The sequence below is a fragment of the Pezoporus flaviventris genome, unplaced genomic scaffold (assembly GCF_033815535.1).
Source record: "Pezoporus flaviventris isolate CSIRO_AGI_PZ_B2104156 unplaced genomic scaffold, CSIRO_AGI_Pfla_v1 ptg000029l, whole genome shotgun sequence".
NCBI lineage: Eukaryota > Metazoa > Chordata > Aves > Psittaciformes > Psittacidae > Pezoporus > Pezoporus flaviventris.
In genome coordinates, this window is record NW_026892577.1 from 11950806 (window position 1) to 11977615 (window position 26810).

General features: G+C 56.2%; 5 protein-coding genes across 6 annotated transcripts; 2 read left to right on the plus strand and 3 right to left on the minus strand.

Moving 5' to 3' along the window:
• Positions 1-300: 300 nt before the first annotated feature.
• SLC25A28 (solute carrier family 25 member 28) lies at positions 301-4353 on the minus strand. The gene is made up of 4 exons (XM_061459042.1): positions 4003-4353; positions 3641-3869; positions 2796-2852; positions 301-1376 (listed from the first exon to the last, which is right to left on the minus strand). Exons 1-4 carry the CDS (start codon positions 4336-4338, stop codon positions 859-861), a joined length of 1140 nt encoding a protein of 379 aa, XP_061315026.1. The 5' UTR covers positions 4339-4353; the 3' UTR covers positions 301-858.
• A 251-nt stretch (positions 4354-4604) lies between these two features.
• On the plus strand, positions 4605-10245 carry ENTPD7 (ectonucleoside triphosphate diphosphohydrolase 7). The gene is made up of 12 exons (XM_061459043.1): positions 4605-5162; positions 5248-5433; positions 5528-5733; positions 5815-5968; positions 6322-6425; positions 6498-6554; positions 7026-7174; positions 7250-7416; positions 8145-8469; positions 8549-8634; positions 8747-8908; positions 9076-10245. The coding sequence occupies exons 1-12, from the start codon at positions 5155-5157 to the stop codon at positions 9302-9304; spliced, it is 1833 nt and encodes a 610-aa protein (XP_061315027.1). The 5' UTR covers positions 4605-5154; the 3' UTR covers positions 9305-10245.
• A 4314-nt stretch (positions 10246-14559) lies between these two features.
• ATP6V0E2 (ATPase H+ transporting V0 subunit e2) lies at positions 14560-15508 on the minus strand. Its single transcript, XM_061459588.1, has 4 exons — positions 15339-15508; positions 15217-15264; positions 14854-15001; positions 14560-14600 (listed from the first exon to the last, which is right to left on the minus strand). Exons 1-3 carry the CDS (start codon positions 15440-15442, stop codon positions 14908-14910), a joined length of 246 nt encoding a protein of 81 aa, XP_061315572.1. The 5' UTR covers positions 15443-15508; the 3' UTR covers positions 14560-14600; positions 14854-14907.
• A 263-nt stretch (positions 15509-15771) lies between these two features.
• On the minus strand, positions 15772-20402 carry LOC133272198 (cytochrome c oxidase assembly protein COX15 homolog). Its single transcript, XM_061459044.1, has 8 exons — positions 20188-20402; positions 19103-19225; positions 18672-18858; positions 18296-18463; positions 17730-17811; positions 17241-17395; positions 16265-16378; positions 15772-16042 (listed from the first exon to the last, which is right to left on the minus strand). Exons 1-8 carry the CDS (start codon positions 20385-20387, stop codon positions 15911-15913), a joined length of 1161 nt encoding a protein of 386 aa, XP_061315028.1. The 5' UTR covers positions 20388-20402; the 3' UTR covers positions 15772-15910.
• CUTC (cutC copper transporter) lies at positions 20393-25311 on the plus strand. 2 transcript variants are annotated; one of them, XM_061459045.1, is made up of 9 exons: positions 20393-20529; positions 20850-20921; positions 20995-21054; positions 21278-21487; positions 22702-22737; positions 23110-23243; positions 23821-23848; positions 24203-24308; positions 24874-25311. In XM_061459045.1, exons 2-9 carry the CDS (start codon positions 20852-20854, stop codon positions 24983-24985), a joined length of 756 nt encoding a protein of 251 aa, XP_061315029.1. In that variant the 5' UTR covers positions 20393-20529; positions 20850-20851; the 3' UTR covers positions 24986-25311. The 2 variants fall into 2 exon arrangements, with proteins under 2 accessions (XP_061315029.1, XP_061315030.1); XM_061459046.1 differs by lacking the exons at positions 20393-20529; positions 23821-23848; positions 24874-25311 and having other exon boundaries at positions 20735-20921; positions 24203-24301.
• Positions 25312-26810: the final 1499 nt, after the last annotated feature.

A 26810-nucleotide genomic window follows, 5' to 3' on the forward strand; every position in this document is an offset into this window, starting at 1 on the left:
TGGGATCCTCCTGCCAACAACTCAGCTCAGAGCAGTTTGGAAGCACCCTGATGATCCCGTCAGAATGAGGGTGCGGGATTGTCTGGACGAGAAGCATGAACCCCAGCTTCTCCAGTGGGGTCACAAGCCATGCCAGCTGCAAGTGTTGGGCCACCAGCCAAAGGGGATGGGCACTACACTCCTCCCTGCACCTTGCCAGGGTGGGGGGAACAGGCAGCCCCCCTCAGCACAATGCTACCCCCAAACTCCACTGCTGTCTTTCGATGGGTGCCCCACTGGAGTAAGAAGGGGACATGAGGATAGAGCTGAACTGTTTTTATTGGAGGCGTCAAGAGCAGGAACAAAACCAAACCTACAGGCTCCCCTCCTCAAGTGCCATCCTCCCCCCTGCCCTCCATTGGGGTGGTCAGCATCACGTGTGCGTGCTACAAGACAACGGCAAGGCTTACACTTTGCTTCAGCCAAAAGCCAGACAAAGCCCCCAGCATCCCGGGCAGTGCTGCTGCCACCTCCTTGGTGACTGCGAGCTCAGCTTGGCCCTCGCAGAGGCAGGACAGGACATTCACCTTCCCTCCGAGGAGGGGTGCTTTGCGTGAGAGGATGTTTTGGTGAAGGGAAGGACAGGAGCACAGCTCCACCGAAGTGCCAGGCAACAGGACCCAGGCTGCAGCTCCCAGTGGGACATCTTGGAGGACTGTGGGGGAGAGCAAGCCGTGCAGCCTGAGCAGAGCTGCAGCAGCCAAAGGCAAATGACATCGCTGCTCCTTCTTCAACACAAACCAAACTGAATGGGAGAGGTGTCAGAAGACAAACCAGGAGGGGAGGTGAAGCAGGTCTGGAGCAGCATTTGGCTCCGGCTCACTTCCCAGCCCGCCATTCCTCCTGGCGCTTGGTGAGGATGTATTTGAAGAACTCATACACAGACCAAGCAATTGCTGTTGAGGGCATCTGATAAATGACTCTTGCCTGGACCCCTCTGAAGTAGGCAGTCACGCCGCCCACTTGGTACACCGTCCTGAAGGCATTGGCCATGCCTGTAATGTGTCCGCTGATGTTGGAGCTCAAGGCCAGGGACTCCTGGGTGTTGAGCAGGGTTTTGCAAACGTCCAAAGGTGTAGTGGCTGCAGCAGCGACAGCCCCCGCGCAGGCTCCGGAGACCACGTGGGAGCCTGGGTTGTACTGTCTGTGGGGGTTGAGCTGCTCTTGCAGGAACTCATAGGTCATGAAGTGAATGGCTTGGAAGGGGATGTTCATGGTGAGCTGGGTGGTGTAGCTGCGGTAGAAAGCTCCAGCCCCTTCGTTGCGCCACACAGCTCGCACACAGTCCATCACACGCTGATAAGGCGAGTTGTACATCTGCATCCTCTGCTTGACCACTTGGGACAGACGGCGGCAGCCAGCAGCCAGGACCCAGGTATGGAGGAAAAGCGGCAGCAGCCAGCAGCCAGGACCCAGGCACGGAGGAAAAGTGGAGAGAGTAGGGTAAGGACAAAGCCAGGCTCCTTCTAAGCGCACGGAGTTTGGTCACACTGGCTTACAAGGTAATGACAGACAACTCGGACCAGCAGTGCCCTGTGTCTCCCTATGCAGGACTGCAGCCATTTAACATGTTGAGGCATCACTACTGCACAGACACCACCTCCACAGCTGCCACAGCCCCAGGGATCATTTTGATACCAGGCACTTATACACTGTATTCACCCTCACTCCCAAGTGACCAATGTCACTCCACCCCACCAAACTATTCCACAGTCAGAACCCCGTTACCTTCCAGACACGTCTTGATCAGGATGAGCCTGTCCCTCCCCAGCCATCCCCCTGTGCAGTCCCCACAATAACCACAGCACATCGCAGAGCCCACCAGCCAGGAATCTTCAGTGGCCACTGCTGAAACACAGACGCTCCGGGGCAAGAACCAGATGCCAAACCCCCACAACACATCCAAGAGCAGGGAAGGGGAGCCCAGAGTGCAGCCTGCCCCAATCCTGTCTCAAAGTGGCCCCAAGGAGCTAAAAATGATATGACTAAATACTACAGCCATGGTAAGAAGATGAGCTCAAGGAAAGGAATGACAGTGGTCTGGAGACACAGCTGCTGGCTCCTCAGGGTCCTATGACTGGGCAGGCAGGAGCCCTGCTGGGCCCAGATCAACTGCAGCCTGTGCTGGCACAAACCCTCTGGTTTTAAGAGGAAAAAATACAATTATGACTGGCCTTTCCTCATTATTCTTCCTTTTCCCACCATGCTCAGACCCTAATTACAAACTGCCTTTTCATACATACCAGGCTCAACAAAATCAATGTCTTCCAGACATCCCATAGCATGAGATCGCCCTTCTTCTGACTTTAGCAAGTCTTTTGTATCCTATTTTCATTTTCTTCTTGAACACAGGTCCAGAATGTACCTCATCTTCCTGAGACCTCGCTGCAGCAATGCCCAATTTCCACACACTTGGGATAACTACAGCAGTACAGCTTGCATCTCTCTTGCCTTCTCTCCTGCTTCTTGTAATTGTCTCCAGGAAAATTCCTGTGCGGAAACCTGGTTCCCTCCCTGCTCCTCCTAAGCTGGGGTTTCCTGTTCCCCCCAGAATTCATCTCTTCGACCCAGAATTCAGCTCTTCAACCTACCCCCTCAGCCACTGGGCTTCTACCCAGAGCCACAGCCACTGGCCCCCAAAGGATCCTTGCAGTCAGGTGAGCAGTGAGGAGCGCACCCTCTGTACTGCAGAGGTGACCTGAGCAGCGTAGGCATACCCCAATCCTCCCCTCCTGGCAGGCCAGGGCCATCGTTACCTTCTGCAGGGTTCATGGCTGCATCGTGGAGCAACGTTGCTACACACCCGGCTGCACCTGCAAAACAAGAACTGCCACATGTGAAGGGGGGAGGTGAGGGACCCCAGGGCTCTACCACAGCCCTGAGTCCCTTGCCAAGGCACAGGAGGAGGCCCCTGGAAGAGGGAGAGATCCAGAGGTGGCCTCCATCTCCCTGGTGGGTCAGTCCTCAGCAGTTCCCACCCGGAGAGCTCAAGGAAACAAAGAGGATTGTGACAGGCTGCCAAGTCCCACGGGTTGACCGGTACTCGCTTGGGCCCAGCCCTCGGGGACAGGCCAAGGCCACCGGTTGGCAGCACCCTGAGGATGGCCAATGCCCCCACGGAGGAGAAACACTGCAGAACAGAGCTGAGGATGGGACGTGCCTTGCTCTCCCCTCGGCCCCACACTTTCCCCACCGTGGTGGCTCCTCGAGATGAGCAATGGGCACCATGGCAAGACAGGCTCCAAAACCACATGGCCCTGCTGGGGCAAGCTCCGGCACCACCAACCCACGGGACCATGGCCAGGCCCAGCTCATCTGCAGGCAGCTCCTGTCCACCAGCACCATTCCAAGCCGGGGCCACCAACCTCCTCCAAGCCAGATACCCGGGAGCGGCTGTGGCAGGTGCAGGATCAGTGCCTCCCCCTGCCCAGCACCGCAGCTGCAGAAAGCACAGCTTTAGCACACGCGCTGCACTCAGCCCCACGGCGGCGGTACTGGGCCAGCCCTCCCTACCGCCACGGCTCGGCCTGTCCTCCCCTGCTCCCCACCCGGCGTGGTTGGGGGTGGCTACCGGCAGCCCCCGTGGCCCCGGGAGCAGTACCGTTGGCCACATGGCTATTGCCCCCAGCGTGGATAACGTCGCTCAGCGTCTTTTTTAACTTTTCGTAGCAGGCGAAGTAGAGGGCGTGCGCCGGGCCGGCGCCAGTGGCCGTGATGTTCAAGCCCCGCATCGGCCGCCAGACGCCCTCGGTGCGGGCGATGCGCCATAGGGCCTCCAGCACGTTCCGGTACCGGGCGGCGGGCTCCGGCCGCAGGCTCTGCATCCGCGTCTGCAACACAAGGCCCGGGCAGGCGGCCCGTCACCACAGGGGACCCGATCCGGGCACCCCCCCCCCCCCCCGTTTTGCCACCGCCCCCTCCCCGGCCCCGCCGCGCCCCCCGCCCCGCCACCGGTGCCGGCACCTTGACACAGTCCACTGGGTACATCACGCAGTGCTCCATGACGCCCGCCACGGCGCCCGCCAACATGTGCGTGGACACGGCGGCACCCTGCGGTAGTGCCTCGTAGTCTGGCGCGGGCGGGGAGCGCGGCTCGTTGCCCCGCGCTGCCTCCGCGCCCTCCGGGCCGGGGCCAGCTCCGGGACCGGGACCCGGCCCCGCCTCCGCCCCCGCGCCGCCCCGCCGCGCGCGGCCCGCGCCGCCGCCACCGCCCATCAGCAGCAGCAGGACGCGGCCCGACTCCGCGCCACCCCGCGCGCCGGGGCCCGCGCCCGCCCCCGCGCCCGCCCCCAGCTCCATGGCGCCGCCGCCACCGCCGCCGCCCCGGCCCCGCGCCGCGCCGCCCCGCCCCCCGGCTCCCGCTCCGCCCCGCCCCGCAGTGCTCATTGGCCAGCACCGCCCGGTGCCCGCCCCAGCCGCACGCCCACTGGCTCAGCCCGACACCTCCCGCCCCCCGCGAGCCTCGCTCATTGGCCGCCGCCGCCGCGGATACGACGCTGCTACTGGCCGGCCGCTCCCTCCGGCGCGCTCCGGCGAGCTTCCCGTTGGCCTCCGGGACTCCCCGCCCCGCTGGCCCGAGCAGCCCATTGGGTGTCTTAACTTTGCGCCCCTCCCCTCCGCGCAGCCCATTGGGCAGTGAACCTGCGCTCTTTGGCCCGCCCACTGTTCCTCTCCGTGGGGCCAGAGAGCCGCCATTGGCTGTCTCTTCCGCCACTCCGGCTCTCGGCGCGTGTTGTTTATTTGGGCGCCTCGGATTGGCTGGGAGCTGGCGGTAGGAAGGCTGCGATAGGGGGCGAGGGAGGAAGGCTCTGCGTGACGTTGTCCGGCGAAGGTCGGATGCGGGAGCAAGGGCGAAGCCAAGCGCGGCCCTCGGCCGCCTGGTGGCGCCGTCGCGCCTGGTCCCGATTGGTCAGCGGGCGGCGGGGGCGTGGCTCTGCCGGGGGCCCGCGGTGCCGATTGGTCTCCACGACCGCGGTGGGCGGAGCGCAGCCCGGCGGAGGCCCGGTGGCAGGGGTGCTTATTGGCCGCGCTGGCGGTGCCTGGTGACGTGTCGAGCGGTGCCGGTGGAGAGTGCGGGCAGCGGGGCGATGCGCGGGCGGGCGGCGGCGGGCGCACATGGCCAGGTGAGCCGGGCCGGGCCTGGCCGGGCCTGGCCGCGGGGCCGGGGTTGCCTCGGGCGCGCTGCTGAACTGTGGTCTGTGCCCGCAGGATCGGCGTTTCCTGCCCGTCGTGGCGTTCGGCGGGACCATGCCCGTGTCCGTGCCCGGCACCGCGGCAGCGCCCGGTGGCGCTGGGGCTGGCTGTCACCGTGGTGCTGCTGTTGCTGCTGCTGCTGGCCACCACCACCCCTCGCGGCCTGGCCGTGCCGGGCCGCTCCGCTCGGCGCGATGAGAGGTGAGCGGGGACGGGGCTGCCGGTGGCACGGGGCGCGCCGTTGCGCGCGGTGCTGAGATAGCCTGTGTCGTGTCCGCCCCTCCCCGCTTCCCAGGTACCTGGCGCGGGCGGAGGAGCTGACGGCCACCGACACCGAGGACTCGGCCCTTAATTACGGGGTGGTGGTGGACTGCGGGAGCAGCGGGTCCCGGGTCTTTGTGTACTTCTGGCCCCCGCACAACGGGAACCCGCACGACCTGCTGGACATCAGGCAGATGAGGGACCGCAACAGCCGCCCCGTCGTCAAGAAGATTAAACCAGGTCAGTGCCGCTGCTCCTGGTCCCCTTGTGTGGGATGGGCACCAACCGCTGCCCGGCTAATGGCACCTTCTTCCTGGGCAGGCATCTCTGTGGCGGCAGCAGCGGCCCCTGAGCAAGCTACGCCCTACCTGCGGCCTCTGCTTCAGTTCGCGGCAGCCCACGTCCCGGCTCGGAAGCACAAGGAGACTCCGCTTTACATCCTTTGCACAGCAGGCATGCGGCTGCTGCCCGAGGGGTGAGAACTTGTCCCTTGTTGGGGGAGCCAGGCACCCACTGGGGTGCCTCAGCCATGAGAAGGGGGAAGACTGCTACCCTGTTCTGAGCCTACTGGGAGAACTGGGAATCCTGGGCAGGGATGTGAGAAAGGAAAAAGTGTGCTTCGAGCACACTGAGAGGTTGCTGAGAGGAGACACGTTTTACTGAAGTTTCAAAGGAGTCAATCTAGCTTCTCATTCACAAAGTGTGTTGGGGGCAGCAGCAGGGCTCAAGGGGCCGAGTGGGGGGTGTGTTGTAGCAGGATTCCCACCATCTACTGCATTCCTGCCAAGGAGCATCTCTGGTGAATGTCCCTCTCCTGTGCCCTTGCAGGCAGCAAGCTGCAATCCTGGAGGACTTGGTGAGAAATGTGCCCCAAGAATTTGATTTCCTCTTCTCCAAATCACATGCAGAAGTGATCTCAGGGAAACAGGAAGGTAGGAGCTGCCGCAAAGCACTGCTTGGTTCCCTTTAGTATATTGCTAAATGACGCTTTCTGTGTCATGCAGGTGTGTATGCTTGGATTGGCATCAACTTTGTCCTGGGACGGTTTGATCATGATGACGGTGAGTCTGGCTGCTTGTAAGAGCAGCTGGGAGGCTCTGAGCAGAGTCCTGCTGGGGCAAGCTCCAGCAGCAAGCTCTGGAGCAGTCAGCATTTGCCCCTCTGGCCAGGCAGTGCGCCTGATCCCCTAAGCCATGTGTGTGAAACCCTCCTGGACCCGGGACCCAGAGGGGCACGTGCCCCAGTCACAGGAACAACTTCCTCTAAGGGGGCACCTGCATTATTTTGCGTGAAGAGCCAGGGAGAGAAGGTTTGTAGCGTTCCTGTAGTGGCTTCCAGTGGTGGATGCTTTGAGGGAACCTACAAAGCCAGGGGGTGGCCAGTCCCAAGTGCCAGGACCTGCTGCCCTGCAGGTGATCCTTGGGAGCTGCTTGCAGGGGTGGAGGAGCCCCATGAGGCCACAGTGGGGATTATTAGTGGAAGGGAGGAGATGCTGCCGCAGGCCCTTGCTGACACATTGCTGTGGCTTTCAGAAGAGGATGCGGTGGTCACCGTAGCGCTGGGGGACAAGGGAGAGTCCCTGGTTCGGAAACGAACAGTTGGGATCCTAGACATGGGGGGTGCCTCCCTGCAGATTGCCTATGAAGTGCCTGACTCCAGAGCCTTCTCCTCCCCGCAGCAGGTGTGTATGTGTCCTTGAGATCAGCCCTTACCTTCCCTGAGCCGCTGCTGACCATAGACCTCTCTGTGTCCCCAGGAAGAGGCTGCTAAGAGTCTGCTGGCAGAATTCAACCTGGGCTGTGATGTGCAGCACACCGGCCATGTGTATCGTGTCTACGTCAACACCTTCCTGGGCTTTGGGGGCAATTTTGCCCGGCAGCGCTATGAGGATCTTGTGCTGAACCAGACCTATGTACATAACCGGTACTGCTGCCTCACCTAGCGGTGTCCCTGCTGGGGCATTGCAAAATGGGGTGCTGCTTCCTTCATGACGCCCTCCCTGTCGCATTGTCTCAGGAGCTGCCCATGTCAGTACCAGCTCCCATAGCCACATGGGCAACAGCTGTGAGGTTGGCACAGGGTGCATGGGCTTGGCAGGTGTTATCGGTGCTGCAGCTCCCTGCCTTCCTCCTCCTCCTTTCGCAGCAGGCTGCAGGGAGTCTCCTCTGGTGTCTTTCAGCTTTTCCTGCTCTGACTTTCCCTCCTTCTCCAGCACCGATTCACTCAGCACATCTTTCCATTGCATCCTTGCCTTGAGCTCTCTCTCGTGTCTCTCCTTCCCTCCGTGAAGCTGTCGCCAGAGGCAGAGAGGCTTAGTGCCCAGGTACTCCTGTGCCAGGAGCAAACTCTGCCTCCAGATCCCCGGGGGGTGTGCAGGGGTCTGGATCCCTGTGAGCTGGGAGGGATGGGATGTACCTTGTTGCATTCCGCAGGTGCTCAGAGCTTATGGCTGCAGGGCAGTGTGACAGATCAGGCAAGTTTGGCCTTGTCAGGAAGTGGCAGGGTGGGTGCCAGCATTGTGGGACACAAGGGGACATGGCATTGTTTGGTGTGGAGGGCATCTGGATGTAGGACAGCACTAAACTAGGCTTTTGGGGGGTGGTATAGGACCCCCCTGTGCAATTACCTTTCTTTCCTGGCTTGTTTTCCAGCCTGCACAGCCAGCAGATGGGGCTGAGCCCTGAGATGCCTTTCCTGGACCCCTGCCTGCCCATGGGGCTGGAGGATACAGTGGTGAGGGGTGGACAAACCCTGTTTGTGCGGGGACGAGGGGACTGGCCAGCCTGTGCGGAGGTGCTGCAGCCCCTCCTGGCTGGGACCAACAGCAGCCAGGCTTCCCTGGTGGGGGCCTACAAAGCACCCATTGACTTTGGCAACAGCGAGTTTTATGGCTTCTCTGAGTTCTTCTACTGCACGGAGGATGTGCTGCGCCTGGGGGGCCACTACAGTGCCCCCACCTTCACCTCTGCTGCCCAGGTGGGTGCTATGCCAGCCCTGGGCTGGGCAGGAGTGGGGTGTGTTTTCTGCTCTGAGCCCCAACTTCTCCTTCCCGCAGGAATACTGCAGCCAGCGATGGGAGGTGCTGACCCGGCGCTTCCGTGGTGGCCTCTACTCTGCTCATGCTGACCAGCACCGGCTGAAGTAAGTGGCTTTGGGGGAGTGCCGTGGCTGGGCTTCCTGTGGGGCCTTTGCTGGAATAAGGAACCAGGGTAGGGGTGGTAATGTCTGGCTGATGACCCTGCTGCCCCTGCAGGTATCAGTGCTTCAAATCAGCCTGGATGTATCAAGTCCTTCACCAGGGCTTCAGCTTCCCCCTGGATTACCCAAGCTTGCGCACAGCCCAGCTGGTGTATGACCGGGAGGTGCAGTGGACACTGGGAGCCATCCTCTACAAGACACGGTTTCTGCCACTCAGGTACCATTGGCTTGCTGATGGCATTGCTCAGGGAAGGGTGGTTGAAGAGAGGCAGGAGTTACCACACCAGGCGAGGGCTCTGCCACCCCTGGCAAGGGGGAGTGGTGGCACAGACCCTGGTAGTACCCCATGGCATCCCAGGCCAGTCCTGACATTTTTCTCCACAGGGATCTCCGTCAGGAGAGCATCCGGCAAGCACACACCTCCTGGCTGCGCCTCTCTTTTGTCTACAACCACTATCTCTTCTTTGCCTGCATCCTGGTTGTGGCACTGGCCATAGTCCTCTACCTCCTGCGGCTGCGCCGCATCCACCACCGGCAGCTGCGCTTGGCTCAGCTCAACCTGCTCTGGCTGGACAAGGTGGTGGTGCCGCTGGGCCAGGGGAATGGGCCATGACAACGGTGGTACCCTCTGTTCAGTTGCACCAGCAGAACCAGGACTGGTTCACAGCCTGGACTCCAAGGGCTTGGACTCCTTCTTAAAGATCATCTCAACTCTGCACTGTGTCATCTCCGTATCAGAACCAGAGGCTATGGGCTCCTGAGGCAGCTATGGACAGTGGAGCCTGGCTCTCTGCATTGCTCCAGATGTAATCTTTGCGTTCCTTGGCCTCTGGCCTTTGCCTTGCTACATGGTGTAGAGCAAAGTCCTCTGCTGCCAGCGGGCTCAAGGCTGCGGCCCTGGCAGGTCCCTCAGATAAACAGGACACTATCACCAAGGTGGCCAACCCAGGGCTGTGGCCTGAAGCACTGGGGCACCCCGTGACTCAAACAGGGGGTTGCAGAGCAACCTGGTGCAGTGCTGTAGCTCATCATGGGGGTGGCCCTTCTGCAGTGCCTGACAAGTCCATGGGCTGGAGAACAGCAGTGGCCAGCAAAGCTACTGCAGGATGCAGGTGAGCCAAGAGTTCCACTGGGCTGTTCTGCTCTGCCCAGCCTGGCCCCTCTCAGAGCATCCCTTAAGAGCTGTCCTGCTCTTTGCCATGTTTCCCTCTCGTAGGACAATCGCCCATGGTCCCAGGCTCCTGAGGACTTGGGGACTGGTCCCTAAAGCACCACCAGAGTAGCTGCTTTTCTGTACATTCCCTCCTGGGCGCATCTGCCCCGTGGTGTCCCCCACGTTAATCAGGCACAAACCAGGACCCGGGGTTCCACATTCGTGCAGGCTGGCCCTGCCCCTGGGGGAACCACCTCACTCCAGCCTAGCTGTGCACAGGCACAAGCCTTCCTCTCCTGGGGCTGGAGCCCAGCAGTGAACCAATGAAGTTTTTGTCACTTTTTACTTGAACTCAGCTGCTGCCACTTCTGTAGCAATAAACAAACCCCTTGAGCCATTGAGATGGGTCTTGTCTTTTAGTAGCAACAGCTCCTAGCTGATGCCATGATGGGACCAACATGTCTGCATAGCACTGTTTCATGATGTAATTATACAGTTGCTTTCTTGCCTGCGTTCTCTAACTCCAGCAGTTCAGCTAGCTCAGCTCCAAAAGCTCCCAAGCAAAGGAAGCACTGATCCAACCTTAAAATCATAGAATAATTAGGGTTGGAAAGGACCTTAATATCATCCAGTTCCAACCCCCCTGCCGTGGGCAGGGACACCTTACGCTAAATCATATCACCCAAGGCCTTATCCAACCTGGTCTTGAACACTGCCAGGGATGGAGCATTCACAACCTCCCTGGGCAACCTATTCCAGTGCCTCACCACCCTAACAGGAAAGAATTTCCTCCTTATATCCAATCTAAACTTCCCCTGTTTAAGTTTTAACCCTTTACCCCTTGTCCTATCACTACAGTCCCTAATGAAGAGTCCCTCCCCAGCATCCCTATAGGCCCCCTTCAGATACTGGAAGGCTGCTATGAGGTCTCCATGCAGCCTTCTCTTCTCCAGGCTGAACAGCCCCAACTTTCTCAGCCTGTCTTCATACGGGAGGTGCTCCAGTCCCCTGATCATCCTCGTGGCCCTCCTCTGGACTTGTTCCGACAGTTCCATGTCCTTTTTATGTTGAGGACACCAGAACTGCACACAACACTCCAGGTGAGGTCTCACGAGAGCAGAGTAGAGGGGCAGGATCACCTCCTTCCACCTGCTGGTCATGCTCCTTTTGATGCAGCCCAGGATACGGTTGGCTTTCTGGGCTGCGAGCGCACACTGAAGCCGGCTCATGCTCATTTTCTCATCAACCAACACCCCCAAGTCCTTCTCAGGGCTGCTCTGAATCTCTTCTCTGCCCAACCTGTAGCTGTGCCTGGGATTGCTCTGACCCAGGTGTAGGACCTTGCACTTGCCATGGTTAAACTTCATGAGGTTGCCATCAGCCCACCTCACAAGCGTGTCGAGGTCCCTCTGGATGGCATTCCTTCCCTCCAGTGTATCAACCGAACCACACAGCTTGGTGTCATCGGCAAACTTGCTGAGGGCGCACTCAATCCCACTGCCCATGTCAGCGACAAAGATGTTAAACAAGACCGGTCCCAACACCGATCCCTGAGGGACGCCACTCGTTACTGGTCTCCAGCTGGACATTGAGCCATTGACCACAACTCTTTGCGTGCGGCCATCCAGCCAGTTCTTTATCCACCGAGTGGTCCATCCATCAAATTGATGTGTCTCCAATTTAGAGACAAGGATGTTGTGTGGGACAGTGTTGAACGCTTTACACAAGTCCAGGATGTCCATGGTAGACATCAACTGCTCTACCCCTGTCCATCAGTTCTGTAGCCCCATCATAGAAGGCCACCAGATTGGTCAGGCAGGATTTCCCCTTAGTGAAGCCATGCTGGCTGTCACCAAGCACCTTGTTGTTTTTCATGTGCCTTAGCATGCCTTCCAGGAGAATCTGCTCCAAGATTTTGCCAGGCACAGAGGTGAGACTGACTGGTCTGTAATTCCCTGGGTCATCCATTTTCCCCTTCTTGAAAATGGGGGTTATATTTCCCTTTTTCCAGTCGTCGGGAACTTCACCTGACTGCCATGATTTTTCAAATATGATGGCCAGCAGCTTTGCAACTTCATTCACCAGCTCCTTCAGGACCCATGGATGGATTTAATCAGGACCCATGGACTTGTGCACGTTCAGATTTTTAAGATGGTCTCGAACCAGATCCTCTCCTACAGTGGGTGCAAGGTCTTCATTCTCACAGACCCTGTGTCTGCCTTCCAAGACTTGGGTGGTTTGGTCAGAGTCTTTGCCAGTGAAGACCGAGGCAAAGAAGTCATTCAGAACCTCAGCCTTCTCCAAATCCTGTGTAGCCAGTTCTCCCGAGAGCTTCATGAGGGTGCCTACATTCTCCCTAGTCTGTTTTTTATTTGCTATGTACTTGTAGAATCCCTTCCTGTTATCTTTAATACCTCTAGCTAAGTTTAATTCTAACTGGGCCTTGGCTTTCCTAACCTGGTCCCTAGCTTCCCGGACAACATCCCTGTACTCTTCCCAGGCCACCTGTCCTTGCTTCCACTTATTATAAGCCTCTTTTTTCATTTGAATTTTCCTCAGGAGCTCCTTATCCATCCAAGGAGGTCTCCTGGCCCTCCTGCTGCACTTCCTTCTGGTTGGGATGCAACACTCCTGAGCCTGTAGCAGGTGATCCTTCAGTATCAACCAACAGTCTTGGGCCCCTCTGCCCTCTAGGGCTGTATCCCATGGAACCTTACTAAGCAGGTTCCTGAAGAGGCCAGAGTCTGCTCTTTTGAAGTCCAGGGCACTGAGCTTGCTGCACGCTCTTCTCACTGTCCTGAGGATCTCAAATTCGAGCATCTCATGATCGCTGCATCCAAGGCTGCCCTGGAGAGTCACATTTCCAACGAGCCCTTCCCTGTTGGTGAGCACGAGGTCAAGCACGGCACCTCTCCTTGTCGGCTCCTCTATTACTTGCAGAAGGAAGTTGTCTTCTACACAATCGAGGAACCTCCTGGATTGCTTGTGCCGGGCCGTACCGTCCTTCCAACAGATGTCAGGGTGGTGAAGTCACCCATGAGAACAAGGGCCTGCGAGTGTGAGGCTTTTCCTGTGTGTCTATGGAGTGCTTCATCCGCAGGTTCTCCTTGATCAGGCGGTCTGTAACAGATCCCCACGGTAATGTCTCCCATAGCTATATTCCCTTTAACCCTGACCCACAAACTCTCTGTTAACTGCTCACCTGTCCCCAGACAGAGTTCCATACTCTCCAGCCTATCCCTAACATAAAGGGCAACTCCCCCTCCCTGCCTGCCAGGCCTGTCTTTTCTAAAGAGCCTGTAACCTTCCATTCCAACACTCCAGTCATAGGAGCCATCCCACCATGTTTCTGTGATGCCTATTATATCATACCCCCGTAGACGTGCACACATCTCTAATTCCTCTTGTTTGTTCCCCATGCTACAGGCATTTGTATAGAGGCATCTGAGCCGAGCTCCAACTGAACCCGGCTCATTGGCTGGAGAAACCTTAACTGTTGTGATCCTTGGAGACAGCATCCTCTGCTGCCTTCCCCTAAACGGAAAAGCCTGGACACTTGGAGCCTCTGGAAGAGGCTTTTTACCTTATTCCCTACCCCAGCTGGGAAGCAGGCCACTAAGCTCTCCAGCTGCTGCACAGCTGTGGGGATGGCCCCAGCACAGGCACATACCACAGGTGAGCCTGGGCAGGTACCCAGTTCTCCTTCTAGCACATGCTGTTGCCTGTGTGTGACCCTGGTCCCACAGGACCACTGCACAGGTGGCATGAAGGAGAAAACTTTCCATGCACTGGTGTGCTTCCAACCTCCAGCCCAACAGCCAACGATCCTTGTTCTCATGGCGCAAGAGCATGGTTAGGGAGGAAGTCTGAATAAAGCCAAGACTGTTTCTCAGTCTCAACACAGCAAGTGACTGCCTCCAGCATCACTTACTAGGAAAAAGATTTATTTCCACAACACAAATTTAACAAATACAGACAAATAAATACAGATAAATTACCTCATAAATAAAGGGTAACCTAAAGCACATTGCCCTACTTGGTTCTTCTCAGAGCCTGGACACAGGTTGGGGTGGTGATGACACCTAGACGCTATACTGCAGCTCCCTCGCTGCTGAGATGGGAGGGGACACAGCACCCCTTTAATCCCCTGCAGCAGGCTGCTAAGCAAGGGAACCCCCCACCTTGCACCCAGCACCTCCCTCATCACACCCAAGGGGGCTGACATGCTCTTCCAGGATCAGCCTTCCCTTCTCCCACCCAGAATTGAAGCAAGGACCACCCCCACCACAGGGGACTGACCAGGCAACAGAGGATGCAATGGGCTCTTCCCTGCTCATGCAGAGGGGCAGCCGGTGCCTGAAATGAGCAGGGATATGGCAACTAGTTGAGTAGTTTGACTAAGAGCAGGGGTTTCCATTGGGGGGCTAGGGCTGAGTGCACGGGAGGGAGCAGGGCAAGTACCGCAGGGACAGGATCTGCTGGCACTACACACAGATCCCTCTCAGGACAGTGCTCAGTCTTAGTGACTGCAGCACTGGGCCAGCTGAGGGGATCTCTCCCTGGCAGTGTGGCTGCTCCCAGGGCCGGGCTGACTAGACCCTCATCCCAGAGTGCTGCCTCCTGTGCTCAGGGCCTGGTCCAGGTTGCAGTGCTCAGGGAGCGCTGGGGCACTGGGTCCAGCTTCTGTCCAGCTTCTGTCCCAGGACCTCGGGGGGGGGGGGGTGCCTGGTACAGGAGGCTGAAACAGCAGCAAGAGCTGGGGGAGGGAGAAAAGAGAAGCTAGCACCAAACTGCATCCATGAGGGAGCTCCCACAAATCTAGGGCACCACAAGCTCAGGGGGAAGTGGTCAGTTTGCTCAGCAACACCACACGGACACCAACTCACCACTGCCACAATGCACACAAGCCAGAATATCTCCCACCCACCAAGGGCCAGGCTGAACTCCCCAGCCAGACACTAGCAGGCAAGTGGGGACACCTCAGCCACCCCGGCCCTCTGTGCACTCACAGTGATGATTCGGGTAGGGGGGTCTCTGTTCAGGCACCGGCTCCTGGGGACTGCTCACTCCCAGAGGAAGCGCACGTACCAGATGGTCTCGTTCTTCAGCTGCGGCCCGAAAAGGGGGTTGGCCTGGGCCAGGATCGCAATCAGCCAGCTGCAATGGGACCCAACCTGCCGTCAGCCCCGGCAGCACATCCCAGGATTCCGGCAGGGTGCAGCCTCAAGGGGCCGGCAGAGAGGCTGCTGCCCCGGGAGGGAGGCAGGCCGCACGCCAAGGGCTGTCCCCACTCATCCACGAGCAGGAGGCTAAGCAGCAATCACTGGGCCGGTGAAACAGGGGGAGATAGGCGCCCTGTCCGCAGTACTTACAATAGGTAGCAGCACACGGCGGTGGTGACCAGCATCGTGATGATCACCCTGCGGAGACACCGGCGTTAGGAGCAGGAGGCCCGGTCCCGCAACCGCCACCCCCGGTATCCCTCCTCACTCACCCGCGGTTCGGCCCCTTGGGCACGAACCAGGGGGCGGCGATGCCCACGAGGCCCCAGAAGGCGGAGAAGAGAACAAGCGGCAGCGCAAAGCTGTGCGCCGTCATGGCCGCTCCGCGCCCACCGACCGACCGACCGACCGACCGCCGCCGCACCGGATGCCGCTCTGCCCCCAGCCGCACGCGGCGGCCAATCCGCGGGCGGAGCGGGGCGCGCTGGCGCCACCGCCGCCTCCCATTGGCGGATACGCGGAGCCAGGCGCACGCCGGACCAAAGCCAGGGGGCGCCAAAGGGAGCCCGCCCCTCCCCGGCGCGGCGGCGAGGCTCGGCGTCCCCTTCCCGCCCCCATATTCCGCCTCATATCCGCTGCCTCGGAGCCCTGCGCATCCCGCCTCACCTCGCTTCGGAAAGGAGGCACCAGCCAGACACCAGCCGCTCCGTAAAAACGCCTTTATGTTACAAAGCTCGCACTCGCACCCGCCACCTCCTCCCTGAGCGCATCCCCGTGCGCCCGGGGTGCAGGGTCTCTGCCACCTCTGGGCACAGCTGCCCCGGGGGGCTCTTCCGCCGGCAGGTTACTTGGGGACCCTCCGGAGCTCGCTCATGAACCAGAGCGCCATGCTCAGCAGTGCCAGGGAGCCCGACTGGTGTGTGGCCGCCAGAGGCGTGGGGACATACAGGAGTAGGGTGCTGATGCCCAGGCCCACCTGCCAAGAAGGGAGAAGGGGTAAGAGCATCTGTGAATGCACCACTGACACATCCCCAGCACAAAGTGCGATGTAGAAAGGCTCATGGCTACAGCCAGATTTGCCACCCTCCAATTCAGATGGTGCATGCAGTGAGGACCCAGGTCCAGGCTGCTCCACCTCTTCGCTCCCGCTCCTGGGGCCCGCACACACCCAAGCCGGGGATAACTATTTTGTGAGTACCTGCAAGCAAGCCACAGCCAATAAGGAAGTCACTGCCATCCTGGCCCTGCGAGGGAGCGGGATCTTCCGTGAGAAGAGGTACAGTGCTGCGACAGCTGTGACAGAAGTGATTCCCTATGGATGGGGAGAGAAACAATCACCTTTCAGGCAGAGTTCAAAGGAAATGGATGCAGTGGCCTCTGGCTGCACCTTCCACGCAATAGAAGAAATTCTGTGAGCAGTATTTAACTGTAGAAACATATCAGCATCCATGACCAAATCCTGGAATCCCATGCCCACCACGTTAATGACCCTGAAATTCAACTAAATTTATAGAGTTCAGTTTTTCTCCAAATTAATGCTTTACTTTCCAACAGCTTTTCCTCATTTCCTCATGTCTTCCTTAGGGATTATTTCTGCCCTCTCCCCATCTGCCACCTTGACAGCTAATGGTGAAAGCTTACCAGTGCTCTCTTGCTGTTTAGGTCACCTCAGGTGATTCCTCTTCTGTGTCACCTAATCTTTTCAACCTTAGTGATGGCCTAGCCCACAGCAGTGCTGGCACTAGTGTTTAGTATCTGGATTGCTCTAACTAGCTGAGATACTTTCAAAGGGTGCTAATGGTATAAAGCATGTCCAGAAGTGCTGGAGGAAGCATTCAGCAACAGGATTTCCAAGTTTTATTTCACTTTATTTCAACTTCCCTAGACACCTCAGTAGCGAGGGCTACTCTGGTCAGAAGTTGGTGTCATGGAAAAGGAGACACAAAGACTATAAATTGTGCAGGAAGAAGACGTCCTCAAGGAAGAAGACCATGCTGAAAATAAATGAGTGCTAAACTTCCTCTGTCTGCATAAGCAAATTGGTAACACGCTCTCAGGACCTTTGGGTGCCCTGGATATCACTCAAGCTGACAGAATCACAGCCCAAAGAGGACAAATTGGCTGCAGGAGGCAACTGAGAAGCAGCACAGACATAGCAGGAAGACGACACTTACCAAGATCCTGTGATCAAACTGTACAGTTGTAGGATTCTCAAAGATATTCTTCAGTATGGGGGAGAAGGCAAGGAGATCATCTGGGATCCAACGCTCCCCCATTTTGGGGAATGAATTGTACACAAGGCCAGCATCCAGCCCTGCCACAAAGGCTCCTGCAATTCCAGAGCATGAAATGAGACTTCCAGAGTAGGCGAAGGTGCACTGCAGGTTGTGCAGCTCTGATTCAAGAGCTCTGCTTGATCCTGATTTTCTTTTAGAAACATATACAGAGATCACACAGCAACAGGCAGGCTGGAAGGTGCCTCTCCACCTCCTCAGGAAGGACCAGCAAGGGAGGTTCTTGACTGTAGGTTCCCTGACAGCAATGAAGTTTTCCCAGAGAACATGATGGGGTTGCTCACAGTCCCAGATAAACCAGAGGAAGACAAAAAAATACAAAAGAGGGCATAAAGGAATGAACCACAGATGGGACAATGAAAGTCTTACCTGAAAGAGCTGTAAAGAAAATGAGAGCCGTAGTGCCATGAGCATATTGTCTCAAGCGAATGAGCTGATGGGTTTCAGGTAACTGTAAAATAAATAAATCAATGCAAAGCATTTCCAGCACTGTTTGCTGCAGGTAGGAAAAGCCTTAATGCATATACAAGACAAGGGGTTAGCCTGGATTTTACAGGAGGGATATAGAGACCACCACACAGCACAGCCACACTTCAGGTGTTCCTCTAAACCACAACTAATTGAGTCCAACCCTGTGCAGAAACTGAATTGGCCACTGGACAGTTACTGGCACAAGTGCTCAGCCAGGCACAGCCCTGCCTGAGCCTGCACGAACTCCAAGACTAACCACTTTAGAACGGAAGAGCATGAGACAAAGGAAGTCTCCCATAACCAAGAAGTTTACAGAAAGGGTGTTTTGTCATGCAGTACTGTATCAGAGTCAGGAACAGAGACTGAAAAGGAAGCACCACCACCTCTCACATCCTTCCCTCACCCTTCCCGTTAGCCCCCAACCCTCTGCTGAATTGACACTATCCTGACACACCATTCTGTACCTTGTGTCGTGGGAGCAGCAAGGACAGACCTGTCCACAGGCTAGCAGAGTACAAAATCAGTGCGGAGCCAAGGTGTGCTGCCAGACGGTACTGACTGACACGAGGAATGTCGTATGAGTCTGGCTTCTCTTCCAGCCCACTCTTCACCATGTACCACCCCAGCAGCCCCTGAAAACACAGGAGAAGGGTTACAGCCAGCCAGGGCAGCAGCAACCACTAAGAACAGGTAAACATTAGGGATAAAGCAACTTGTTTCCTCCACCTTCAACCACCTTGCAGCACTGACATCCTCCAAGCTTTCACGAATCCCTCTGTTTCAACTATGCTCAATCAGAAGGTATTCACAGGAGATGCTGCTGCTACGGAGCTCACTCACCTGGAAGCAGACCAGCCCACAGAGCGCAAGAACACAGCCCTTCATGGGGCGGCTGAGCCAGCCCTTTCGCCAGAAGTAGGCGGCAGGCAGGATGTAGGCCAAGCCCACAACGCGGCCCCACATGCGGTGCGAATACTCCATGTACCAGATGAACTTGAACTCTGTCAGTGTCATGTCATGATTCAGGCTGTTAAAGACAGTAAAAAATAACTGTTTCGTGGGATGTAGCAGTCCTATGCTGTACTTAGTGCAACATGGTGTCACCTTCCTCAGAGAAAGGAAGTGACAGTGAAGGAGCTACCATCAGACAGGCTTTGTGCACCTTCCTAGCGATGTTAGAAAGCATTTCCCCTCCCACAAGAGGCCCTCGAGTGGCTCAGTCACAGGGGGGACGCTCCCAGCCCACCCTCCTTCTGCTTTTGTACACTCACATTTTAAACTCTGGGAACTGCTGATACTTCTGGAACTCGGCTTCCCACTCTTGCTGTGTTCTTGGGGGTTTCATCTCTTTCACCAGATGCCAGTCAACCATAGAGAGGCCAGATTCTGTCAGCCTGGGAGAGATGCAAGCAAGCACAATTCACTCCCTTTCAGTATGCAAATGTACTGAACTGAAGTGAAAACTGTTATGTGCACCAGACAACCTTTAAATTCAGAGTTAGGATGGAGATCAGGGAGTCTGAGTGACCAGACAGACCTAAAATTACCAAAACTGTGTAAGAGGATGTTATCCCTAGCTGGCATCAGCACACTACGGGCAGTCTTTCTAGTACGTAAGGATGCAGACGTTACATTGGAGTGAGTCCAGAGGAAGGTCAGAGAGATGCTCTGGGGTCTGAAGCACCTCTCCTGTAAAGCAAAGCTGGGTGTTGGGGTTGTTCACCCTGAGGAACAGGCTTCAGGGAGACCTTAGAGCAGCGAGCAGCTTCCAGTGCCTAATGGGGGCCTACAAGAAATCTGGAGAGGGATTTTTAACAAGGGCATGTAGTGACAGGAAAAGGGGGAATGGCTTTAAAGTGGAAGAGAGTAGATTTAGATTGGACATTAGGAAGAAGTTCTTCCCTGTGTGGGTGCTGAGGTGCTGGCAGAGGGTGCCCAGAGAAGCTGTGGCTGCCCCATCCCTGTCCGTGTCAAAGGCCAGGTTGGATGAGGCTCTGAGCACCTGGTCTGGTGGAAGGTGCCCCTGCCCATAGCCAGGGGTTGGAACTGAATCATCTTCAAGGCCCTTCCAACCCAAACCATTCTGCGATACAATATGACCCTTATCCCCTAGTGTCCCCGTGCAACCAGGGAGGAAACACCCTACAGAGGCTACCACAGGTGTGCTTTGGTGGTGGTGGGGGAATCCCATGCGCGGAAGGCAGCTGCGGGCAGCTGTGACCGCTTAAGCGGGTCGCCGGTGCTGGGGATCGTCACCTCTACATGCCCTCAGCTCCACGCCCCTTCAAGGGCTTAAGCGCGGATCCAGCCCCGGCGCATAACCCGGAGCGGGCGGGGCGGGGAGCGCCGCGCTCACCTGGTGACGCCACCCAGCACCACGGCACCGGCCACGGCGCCGCTGCAGGCCAGGAGCCACCGCCCCACGGCTGGCGGGGCGGCGGGCGGCGGGGTCTGCTGCAGGAGCCGCCGCTGGAGGCCCCGCTGCAAGGGGAAGCAGCCGGGGGCCGGGGTCGGGCCCAGCGCGAGCCGGACGCCGCCGCGCGCCGCACGCATCATCTTCCGCGCGCACGGCGGAAGTGTCGCGCGCGCGCCGGAAGCCGTGGGGAGAGCCGCTTCCGGACACGTCCGGGCGTCACCATGACAATCCCCGGCACGTGACCGAGAGCCAAGCAGCGACCCCCGCGCGCCGCCAGCGCAGGTGAGCGCGCGTGCGAGGCGGGGGCGGGGCCCGCGCGGGGGCGGGGCCGAGGCGTCGTTGGGGAGCAGGGGGCGGGGCCTGCGCCGCAGAGCGCGAGCTTGGCGCGCCGGCTACAACACCCCCCCCCCCCCCCCGCGCTCGCCTCCTCCAGCCCGCGCTTGCCCTCGCGCCCGCCGGCGGCACGGGCCAGGGACGACAGGGGGCGGAGGCCGGAAGTGGGAGCGAGGAGGCGGGGCCTGCGGCGGAAGTGGGCCGGTGGCGGTGCGGAGTGGGGTAGCCGCCATGGGACGGGCCGGGCTGACGGCGCCGATCTCGCCCAGGTATGGACGATGGCTTCCTCATGGAGGTGTGCGTGGACTCGGTGGAGTCCGCCGTCAACGCGGAACGCGGAGGTAAGGCCCCGAGGACCTGGGAGAGAGAGTGGCGGTAGCGCCGCAGGTCTGTTTCTGACGTGCTTCTCCCCAGGTGCCGGCAGGATCGAGCTGTGTGCGGGCCTCGTGGAAGGAGGAACCACCCCGAGCATGGGTGAGTCTCGCCGCCGCCCTGCGGTGGGGTCCCCTCCCTTCGGAGTCCTCGTGCCCAGCGCGCCCTCCGGAGCTCCCCTTTCTCTTTCCCCCTTTCCTTTCCCCTCCTTCCACTTATCTCCCTTCTCGCCGACTTGCTTTTCCCGGTGCCCCCTTTCCCACCCCCCCGCCCCGGTGACGAGCCGCCGTGGCTGGGTACCGAGCCGCCAATTGCCCGCCCGCAGGGCTTCTGCAGGTGGTGAAGCAGTGCGTGCGGGTCCCAGTGTTCGTGATGATCCGACCTCGCGGCGGCGATTTCCTCTACTCGGACCGGGAGGTGGAAGTGATGAAAGCCGATATTCGCCTTGCCAAGCTGCACGGGGCTGACGGGCTGGTGTTTGGAGCCCTCACTGAGGACGGGCGCATCGATACGGAGCTCTGCACGGCGTTGCTGGGTAAGAGAGTGTCCAGTCACAAGTGCTGTGCTGAGCTCCATGCGGTATCTGCGTTGGGGCTGGGAGTGGAAGTTCAGTGCTCCTCTGTCTGGTGATGTAGAAGGAGCTGTGTAGGGTGCTTTGGTCTGTCTGTGGTCTTGCCGTTTCTCTCCGCCTTCTCCAGTCCCATGGAAAAATGTTAAATAGCTTTTTTTCTTTGTAAGAAGCTTTGCAGACCAAGGGCCACTTTCCCAGACAGCTCATATAGAAAGAGAGAGGCTTAGGTGAGCTGCTCTGATGGCATCAGGGTGTTAAAGTGTTGGATTCTCTTTCTTCTTCATTTTCTTTGCCCTTTTTTCTATGTTCTTCCTCATCCCTGCTATAGGTGTCTAAAATATGGCTTTCCTGGACTTTGTCCTTGTGTGGGTAACTGGCAACTCATGTTCATTCTTCCTTCTGACATACCCCATGAGAAAATGCATGACATAAGTGGAAATGTGTAAAAGGCTATTGGAGCTGTGGGAGGAAAATGTTAGTCCAGACCCCTGACGTGTAGGGAGAAAGTTTGCTTCCACATCTTTTGTGTGAGCAACAGCCAAAGCTAAAGAGGGATGAGCCTTTCCCTGGTGTTGTGGTGCTGAGGTTCTTGTGTGAAGGTGAATGTGCTTTACGGAGTGCAGCAAAAGAGGAGGGTTTTGCCAGGATTTGCCTCTGCTAGAGCAATGAGATGCTCTGCTGGAAACAATGTTTTTAGGGAAGCAGACAGGTTTCTTTTCATAGAAATAAGCTTTGCACAGTAAATAGAGCCCCGCAGGTGAGGTTTGCTGTGGTCTGAGAGCAGAATTTGCAGGTAGTGAAAAAAATAATAAAAGTCAGCTTTACTGCTTTGAAAGACTGCTGATCCCATCCCTTCCACAGGCAGATGATAGAACTTCCCTGCTTCTTTCCTGCAGAGAAAGACATCTCTGGTGGGGATAAGGGTGCTGCATGATCCAGATGAGATGAGAGATTTTGGTGTTACTCATAAGAACAAAGGTTTTTTGCTTTCTCAAAGAGAATAATTCCTCTCCACCAAAGAGCAGCATCTGCGTTGTTCCCAGCAAGTACTGTGATTCTTCTGAGCTCCCCAGGAATGGCATGAGAAACATCTGCCCTGTTCCACCTCGTGTTTTTCTGCTTCTAGCACAAGGGACATTCTGTACCACCCTGACTGACCGTATGTCTTCTTATTGCAGCAGTGTGCCGTCCCCTGCCAGTCACATTTCACCGAGGTGAGTGAGGCCAGCCTCTGCCCTGCTGCCAAGGGAAGGTGGGGCTGGGAGGGAGCTGGAGCTGAGCTTAAATGCTCTTTGGCAGGGGGAAAGCTATGCAAGAGCAGGCTGTGGCTGTGCAGATCCTCCAGGAGATAAAAGGTCCAGGGTGTCCAGGCTTAAGGGGCTGCGTTGCAATCCTGCATGGAGAGCAGGTACTTAAGGAGCTAAGCATGGGGGCCCTGCCATTGCTGCGAAGGGGGCATTATAGTTAGGAGCTGTGGCTCTCAGCAGGGCAGTCACTGTGAGAAGGACTCTTTCTTTGTTGTCTCCTGAGCTGGCTAAGAGCATGAGGAGCTAAGTGATTTCTGAGCTGTTGTGTTGGTCCTTCAGCCTTCGACATGGTGCATGACCCCCTGGTGGCACTGGAGACCCTCATTTCTCTGGGGTTTGAGCGGGTGCTGACAAGTGGCTGCGACAGCTCAGCGTTGGAAGGATTGTCCTTAATCAAGAGGCTTGCAGAGCAGGTAAGCATTCCCTGTGCTCCCCTGGATTACTGTGTCTGCTTCCTGGGCATTTCTTGAGGCCAGCTCCTTTATGGTAACTCCCATTTTTGCAAGGGAACTTCTGTCAAAGAGTGCTTGGCCTAAAACAGTTTTCCCAAGTCCACCTGGGCTGGACCCCAAAGTCTTCATAGCGAGACTAGTTCGGTTATTCTCGCTCACAGATTGCGAGGAGGGTGGTAGGAGTTGGCTTCAGCAGCTGGTGGGATTAGCCCATGCAAACAGCAAAGTGAGGTCCCTGCTGGGGGTCTCACAGTTTGTTAGGAAACTGGTACAGATGTACCTGAGAAACAGCCAGATGAGGTACAGAGGTAGGAGGAAATGGTGTCAAGTTGTCTTAGCTGTAGCTGTGTATTATTCTTCACTATTCCTTGCAAAATATTAATAGTAAAAAATAGATGGGTGAGAGTACATTAATTGTAAGCTGTGTTAGCATCCATGAGCTTATGGAAGATGCTGCATGTAAGGTTTTTTTGCTGCCCCATAGATGCATGTGGATGTGGTGCTGAGCAGTATCACTAACATATTATTCTTTTTCCAGGCAAAGGGAAGAATTGTTGTGGTGCCAGGTAATGCTTTTTTTTACTGTCATCTGTAACAGGTCTTGTAGACCTTAAGCCCCTGCTTCCTAGTCTTTTGCCCTGGGATGTGCTGTGTGAGTAAAAGTCACGCAGCCAGCTGGGGGTGGCAGAGCCCTGCAGCTGCTGCTCTGGAGGATTTGGGGACAGATCTAGATCTGTGGCAGAACATGAATCAAGGCTTCTCCCATCACATTTCATTGCCTGGGTCTCCATTGTCTCAAAGGCTGTCTTTTTCCTTCAGTGTAGGTGGTTTTTGTCCCTTAAGGGGTAGGTCCCAGGGTGATGTTAGGTCTGGGGCAGTGCCATCTGTGCTGTGTGTGACATCGCGATTCTTCCCACCAGGGGGTGGCATCACAGAGCGCAACCTGCAGAGGATTCTGGAAGGCTCCACTGCTTCTGAGTTTCACTGCTCAGCTCGCTCAGCCCGCGACTCGGGGATGAAGTTCAGGTAACTGATTATTTAGTTCTATTTGTTAGCAAAATCTGTACAGGGGAAAAGCTGGATTAATGGGAACGTGAGTTTGTAGAACAGGCATAAATTTCAGCCAGCTTCCTGGGAGCTAATTGTGCTGTTGTGATTGGGATCATGATGCATGGCTCGGTATTCTGCAGTGTGTGAATCCAGTGATGCTCCTTATCCAGACATGAGCTCTGTGCAGACCTGGTCCCTTAGGGCATTTCTTCTGCTACTGCTACCCTAGGACTCGTGAGTGCGCTTGTATGGCACTTGGGAAGGCAGGTTCTGGTGTAGTTGTCTTAAACTTGTAACACAAGGATGTAGGATTTGGGAGGCCAGTGGGGAATGGCTTACATTTGTCCACAGGTCTGCACTGGGTTTCTGTTAATGCTGTTATTGCCTTTGGATTAGTCTTTCTGTTACTGTCTCATCTTTGGTTTAGGTGGCACCAGCAGCTTCTCTGGTCACTGCTGAGACTAGGGGAGATTGTGGGTTTTTCTTAATGTCTTACTTGTCTGTACAAGCTACAGATAGTAACCAGTGGTTTTCCTGACAGGAATCCAAATGTTGCCATGGGAGCGTCCTTCTCTGCCCCTGAGTACTCCATAAAGGTGGCTGATGTTGCCAAAGTGAGGACCCTGAACGCAATTGCAAAGAACATTCTGTAGTGGAAGGCACTGTGCTGGGACAGGAGCGCTGGGACTCCAGGGTCTTCCCTGCCACATGGACAGATGGGTACTGCTTCTGTCCTCACGCCGCAGAGGATGCGAACTAGGTGATGGAGCCTGACATCTCCTCCCTTGGCTTCTCCTGAATGACTAGTCCCTGGCCTGGAAACTTATGTTGGCCATTTTAAATAAAAGGACTCATTCCCAGATGTTGCAGCAACAAGGTGTTGGGCATTATCTGGGAGGAAGGAAGCTGAACAAGTAGGGGGACTGAATTGTGTAGCACTGCATGTGATTGTCAAATAAACACTGCAGCTGCCCCCCTCTTTCTGTGGTTTTTGATTTATTTGTGTTTTACAAGTGTGACTGTGATCTGTGTTACATACCTTGAATTAATCAGGTCTCGGCTGCACCAGAAGAGAATACAATCGCATCCAGAATGCCAGGGAGGAAAATGGCTACAACTGGAAAAAAAAGCCTGCTCTGATCAAGCCAGTAAGATAGCTGGGGGTTAGCAACACAGCAGCTGCTAGAGAGAAGCACATTGACATGTAAAGGTGATGAACATGTTAAATTCTAATGAGAAGGAGCTTCTATGTATCTGACTGATACAGTGAAGGGCTTCAGTTGTGAGTGCTTGAGGTGGGGTGGGCATATCGTGGAATACCGTGGGAAGACAAGGTGCTTTTACTAAGGGAGTTTCCACGTCCTTTTCCCAACATGAAACAGTAACTGCTTGTTCTCCACATTGTGCTCAGGGGAATGTGGCTGTTGGGTTATTGCTGCCTGCATGGAAGCCTCAGTTACCCTTCAAAATACCCACTGAAAGATCTGAGCAGCATCAAAGTTATCTATTAAAAGAGTTGAGACCCAGAGGGAAAGCACTTTTATTGCTGCCTGCTCTTCTACAAATGATACAAAAGCTGAAGAGCATCCCCCTGACAGCAGAGACAGCAGACCTTCTTGGGACGCAAAAACCAGTTTCAGGTGTCTGCCCATCTTGGTAATAGCATCCAGCCTGTGAGGATGTACAAGAAAATGTAATATTTGACAAGGTAGCAGCACCTTTTGTCACTTTAAACAGAATCTGGTTATTGAATACTTATAACCAAGGCATATCTGCTGCTCAGGTGGCCTTCACCCTTTCACATGGATCCATCAGAGGTACTGGTGTCGATCCAAGTCACATCTCGGGAATGTATGTAGTAGTTCTCAACGCAGGAAGGGAATGTGCATCAGCTCTGTGCTGATGTCAGAGCCTGCTTCGGCACTGACAGATGTGCAGGCAATAGGAAGGATCCAAAGTCAGAAGACGAAATGATTAAATTTGTGATTGTGGTGAAGAGTAGTTCAGAATACATGATTTAAGAGTTCATGGCTTATGTTGTAAGATTTCATGAGTCATGGTGATGATTAAGATACCAGTAGCTGAATTAATGTGAGTATTCTGCTGACACAGCCCCCCAGCAGTACAAACACAGGTTTTTCTTTTGTTTTGTCTATGTTTATAGAAAAAGGGAAACAAAAAAGGCTTGGGGTTAGACATGGGCTTACAGCAGAGCCAAGCAGAGAAACAAACACTTCAGAGACAGCAATAAGCAGTGAGGGCTGGACTAACTTGTCAATTGTCTTGCAGAAGCCTTTGTCTTGGACCAGATCCTGTATGACAGTTCTGAAGCAATGCCTAATTTTGAAAACCTGATTTATAAGATGGTGGACAGCAGATGGATAAAGGCAGGAGGTCACAGGGAAATGGTGTGGTGTTGTTGGCTAAAGAGCTCTTTCCACTTTGATTAGCTTGGTCCCAGTGAATATTTTCTGGGTA

Bases quoted from the DNA above. Each gene is read 5' to 3' on its own strand.
- SLC25A28 (XM_061459042.1), bottom strand. From the start codon at position 4,338: ATGGAGCTGGGGGCGGGCGCGGGGGCGGGCGCGGGCCCCGGCGCGCGG. The intron at 3,870-4,002 runs GTGCCGGCACCG...CTTGTGTTGCAG, and splicing joins ACCCAGTGGACTGTGTCAAG to ACGCGGATGCAGAGCCTGCG. The intron at 2,853-3,640 runs GTACTGCTCCCG...CTTGTTTTGCAG, and splicing joins CAATAGCCATGTGGCCAACG to GTGCAGCCGGGTGTGTAGCA.
- ENTPD7 (XM_061459043.1), top strand. The intron at 6,555-7,025 runs GTGAGTCTGGCT...TGTGGCTTTCAG, and splicing joins ACGGTTTGATCATGATGACG to AAGAGGATGCGGTGGTCACC. The intron at 7,175-7,249 runs GTGTGTATGTGT...CTGTGTCCCCAG, and splicing joins CCTTCTCCTCCCCGCAGCAG to GAAGAGGCTGCTAAGAGTCT.
- ATP6V0E2 (XM_061459588.1), bottom strand. From the start codon at position 15,442: ATGACGGCGCACAGCTTTGCGCTGCCGCTTGTTCTCTTCTCCGCCTTC. The intron at 15,265-15,338 runs GTGAGTGAGGAG...GTGTCTCCGCAG, and splicing joins CCCAAGGGGCCGAACCGCGG to GGTGATCATCACGATGCTGG. The intron at 15,002-15,216 runs GTAAGTACTGCG...GTCCCATTGCAG, and splicing joins GCCGTGTGCTGCTACCTATT to CTGGCTGATTGCGATCCTGG.
- LOC133272198 (XM_061459044.1), bottom strand. From the start codon at position 20,387: ATGATGCGTGCGGCGCGCGGCGGCGTCCGGCTCGCGCTGGGCCCGACC. The intron at 19,226-20,187 runs GTGAGCGCGGCG...CATCTCTCCCAG, and splicing joins GTGCTGGGTGGCGTCACCAG to GCTGACAGAATCTGGCCTCT. The intron at 17,812-18,295 runs GTACAGAATGGT...TTTATTTTACAG, and splicing joins TGCTGCTCCCACGACACAAG to TTACCTGAAACCCATCAGCT.
- CUTC (XM_061459045.1), top strand. From the start codon at position 20,852: ATGGACGATGGCTTCCTCATGGAGGTGTGCGTGGACTCGGTGGAGTCC. The intron at 21,055-21,277 runs GTGAGTCTCGCC...GCCCGCCCGCAG, and splicing joins AGGAACCACCCCGAGCATGG to GGCTTCTGCAGGTGGTGAAG. The intron at 21,488-22,701 runs GTAAGAGAGTGT...TTCTTATTGCAG, and splicing joins GCTCTGCACGGCGTTGCTGG to CAGTGTGCCGTCCCCTGCCA.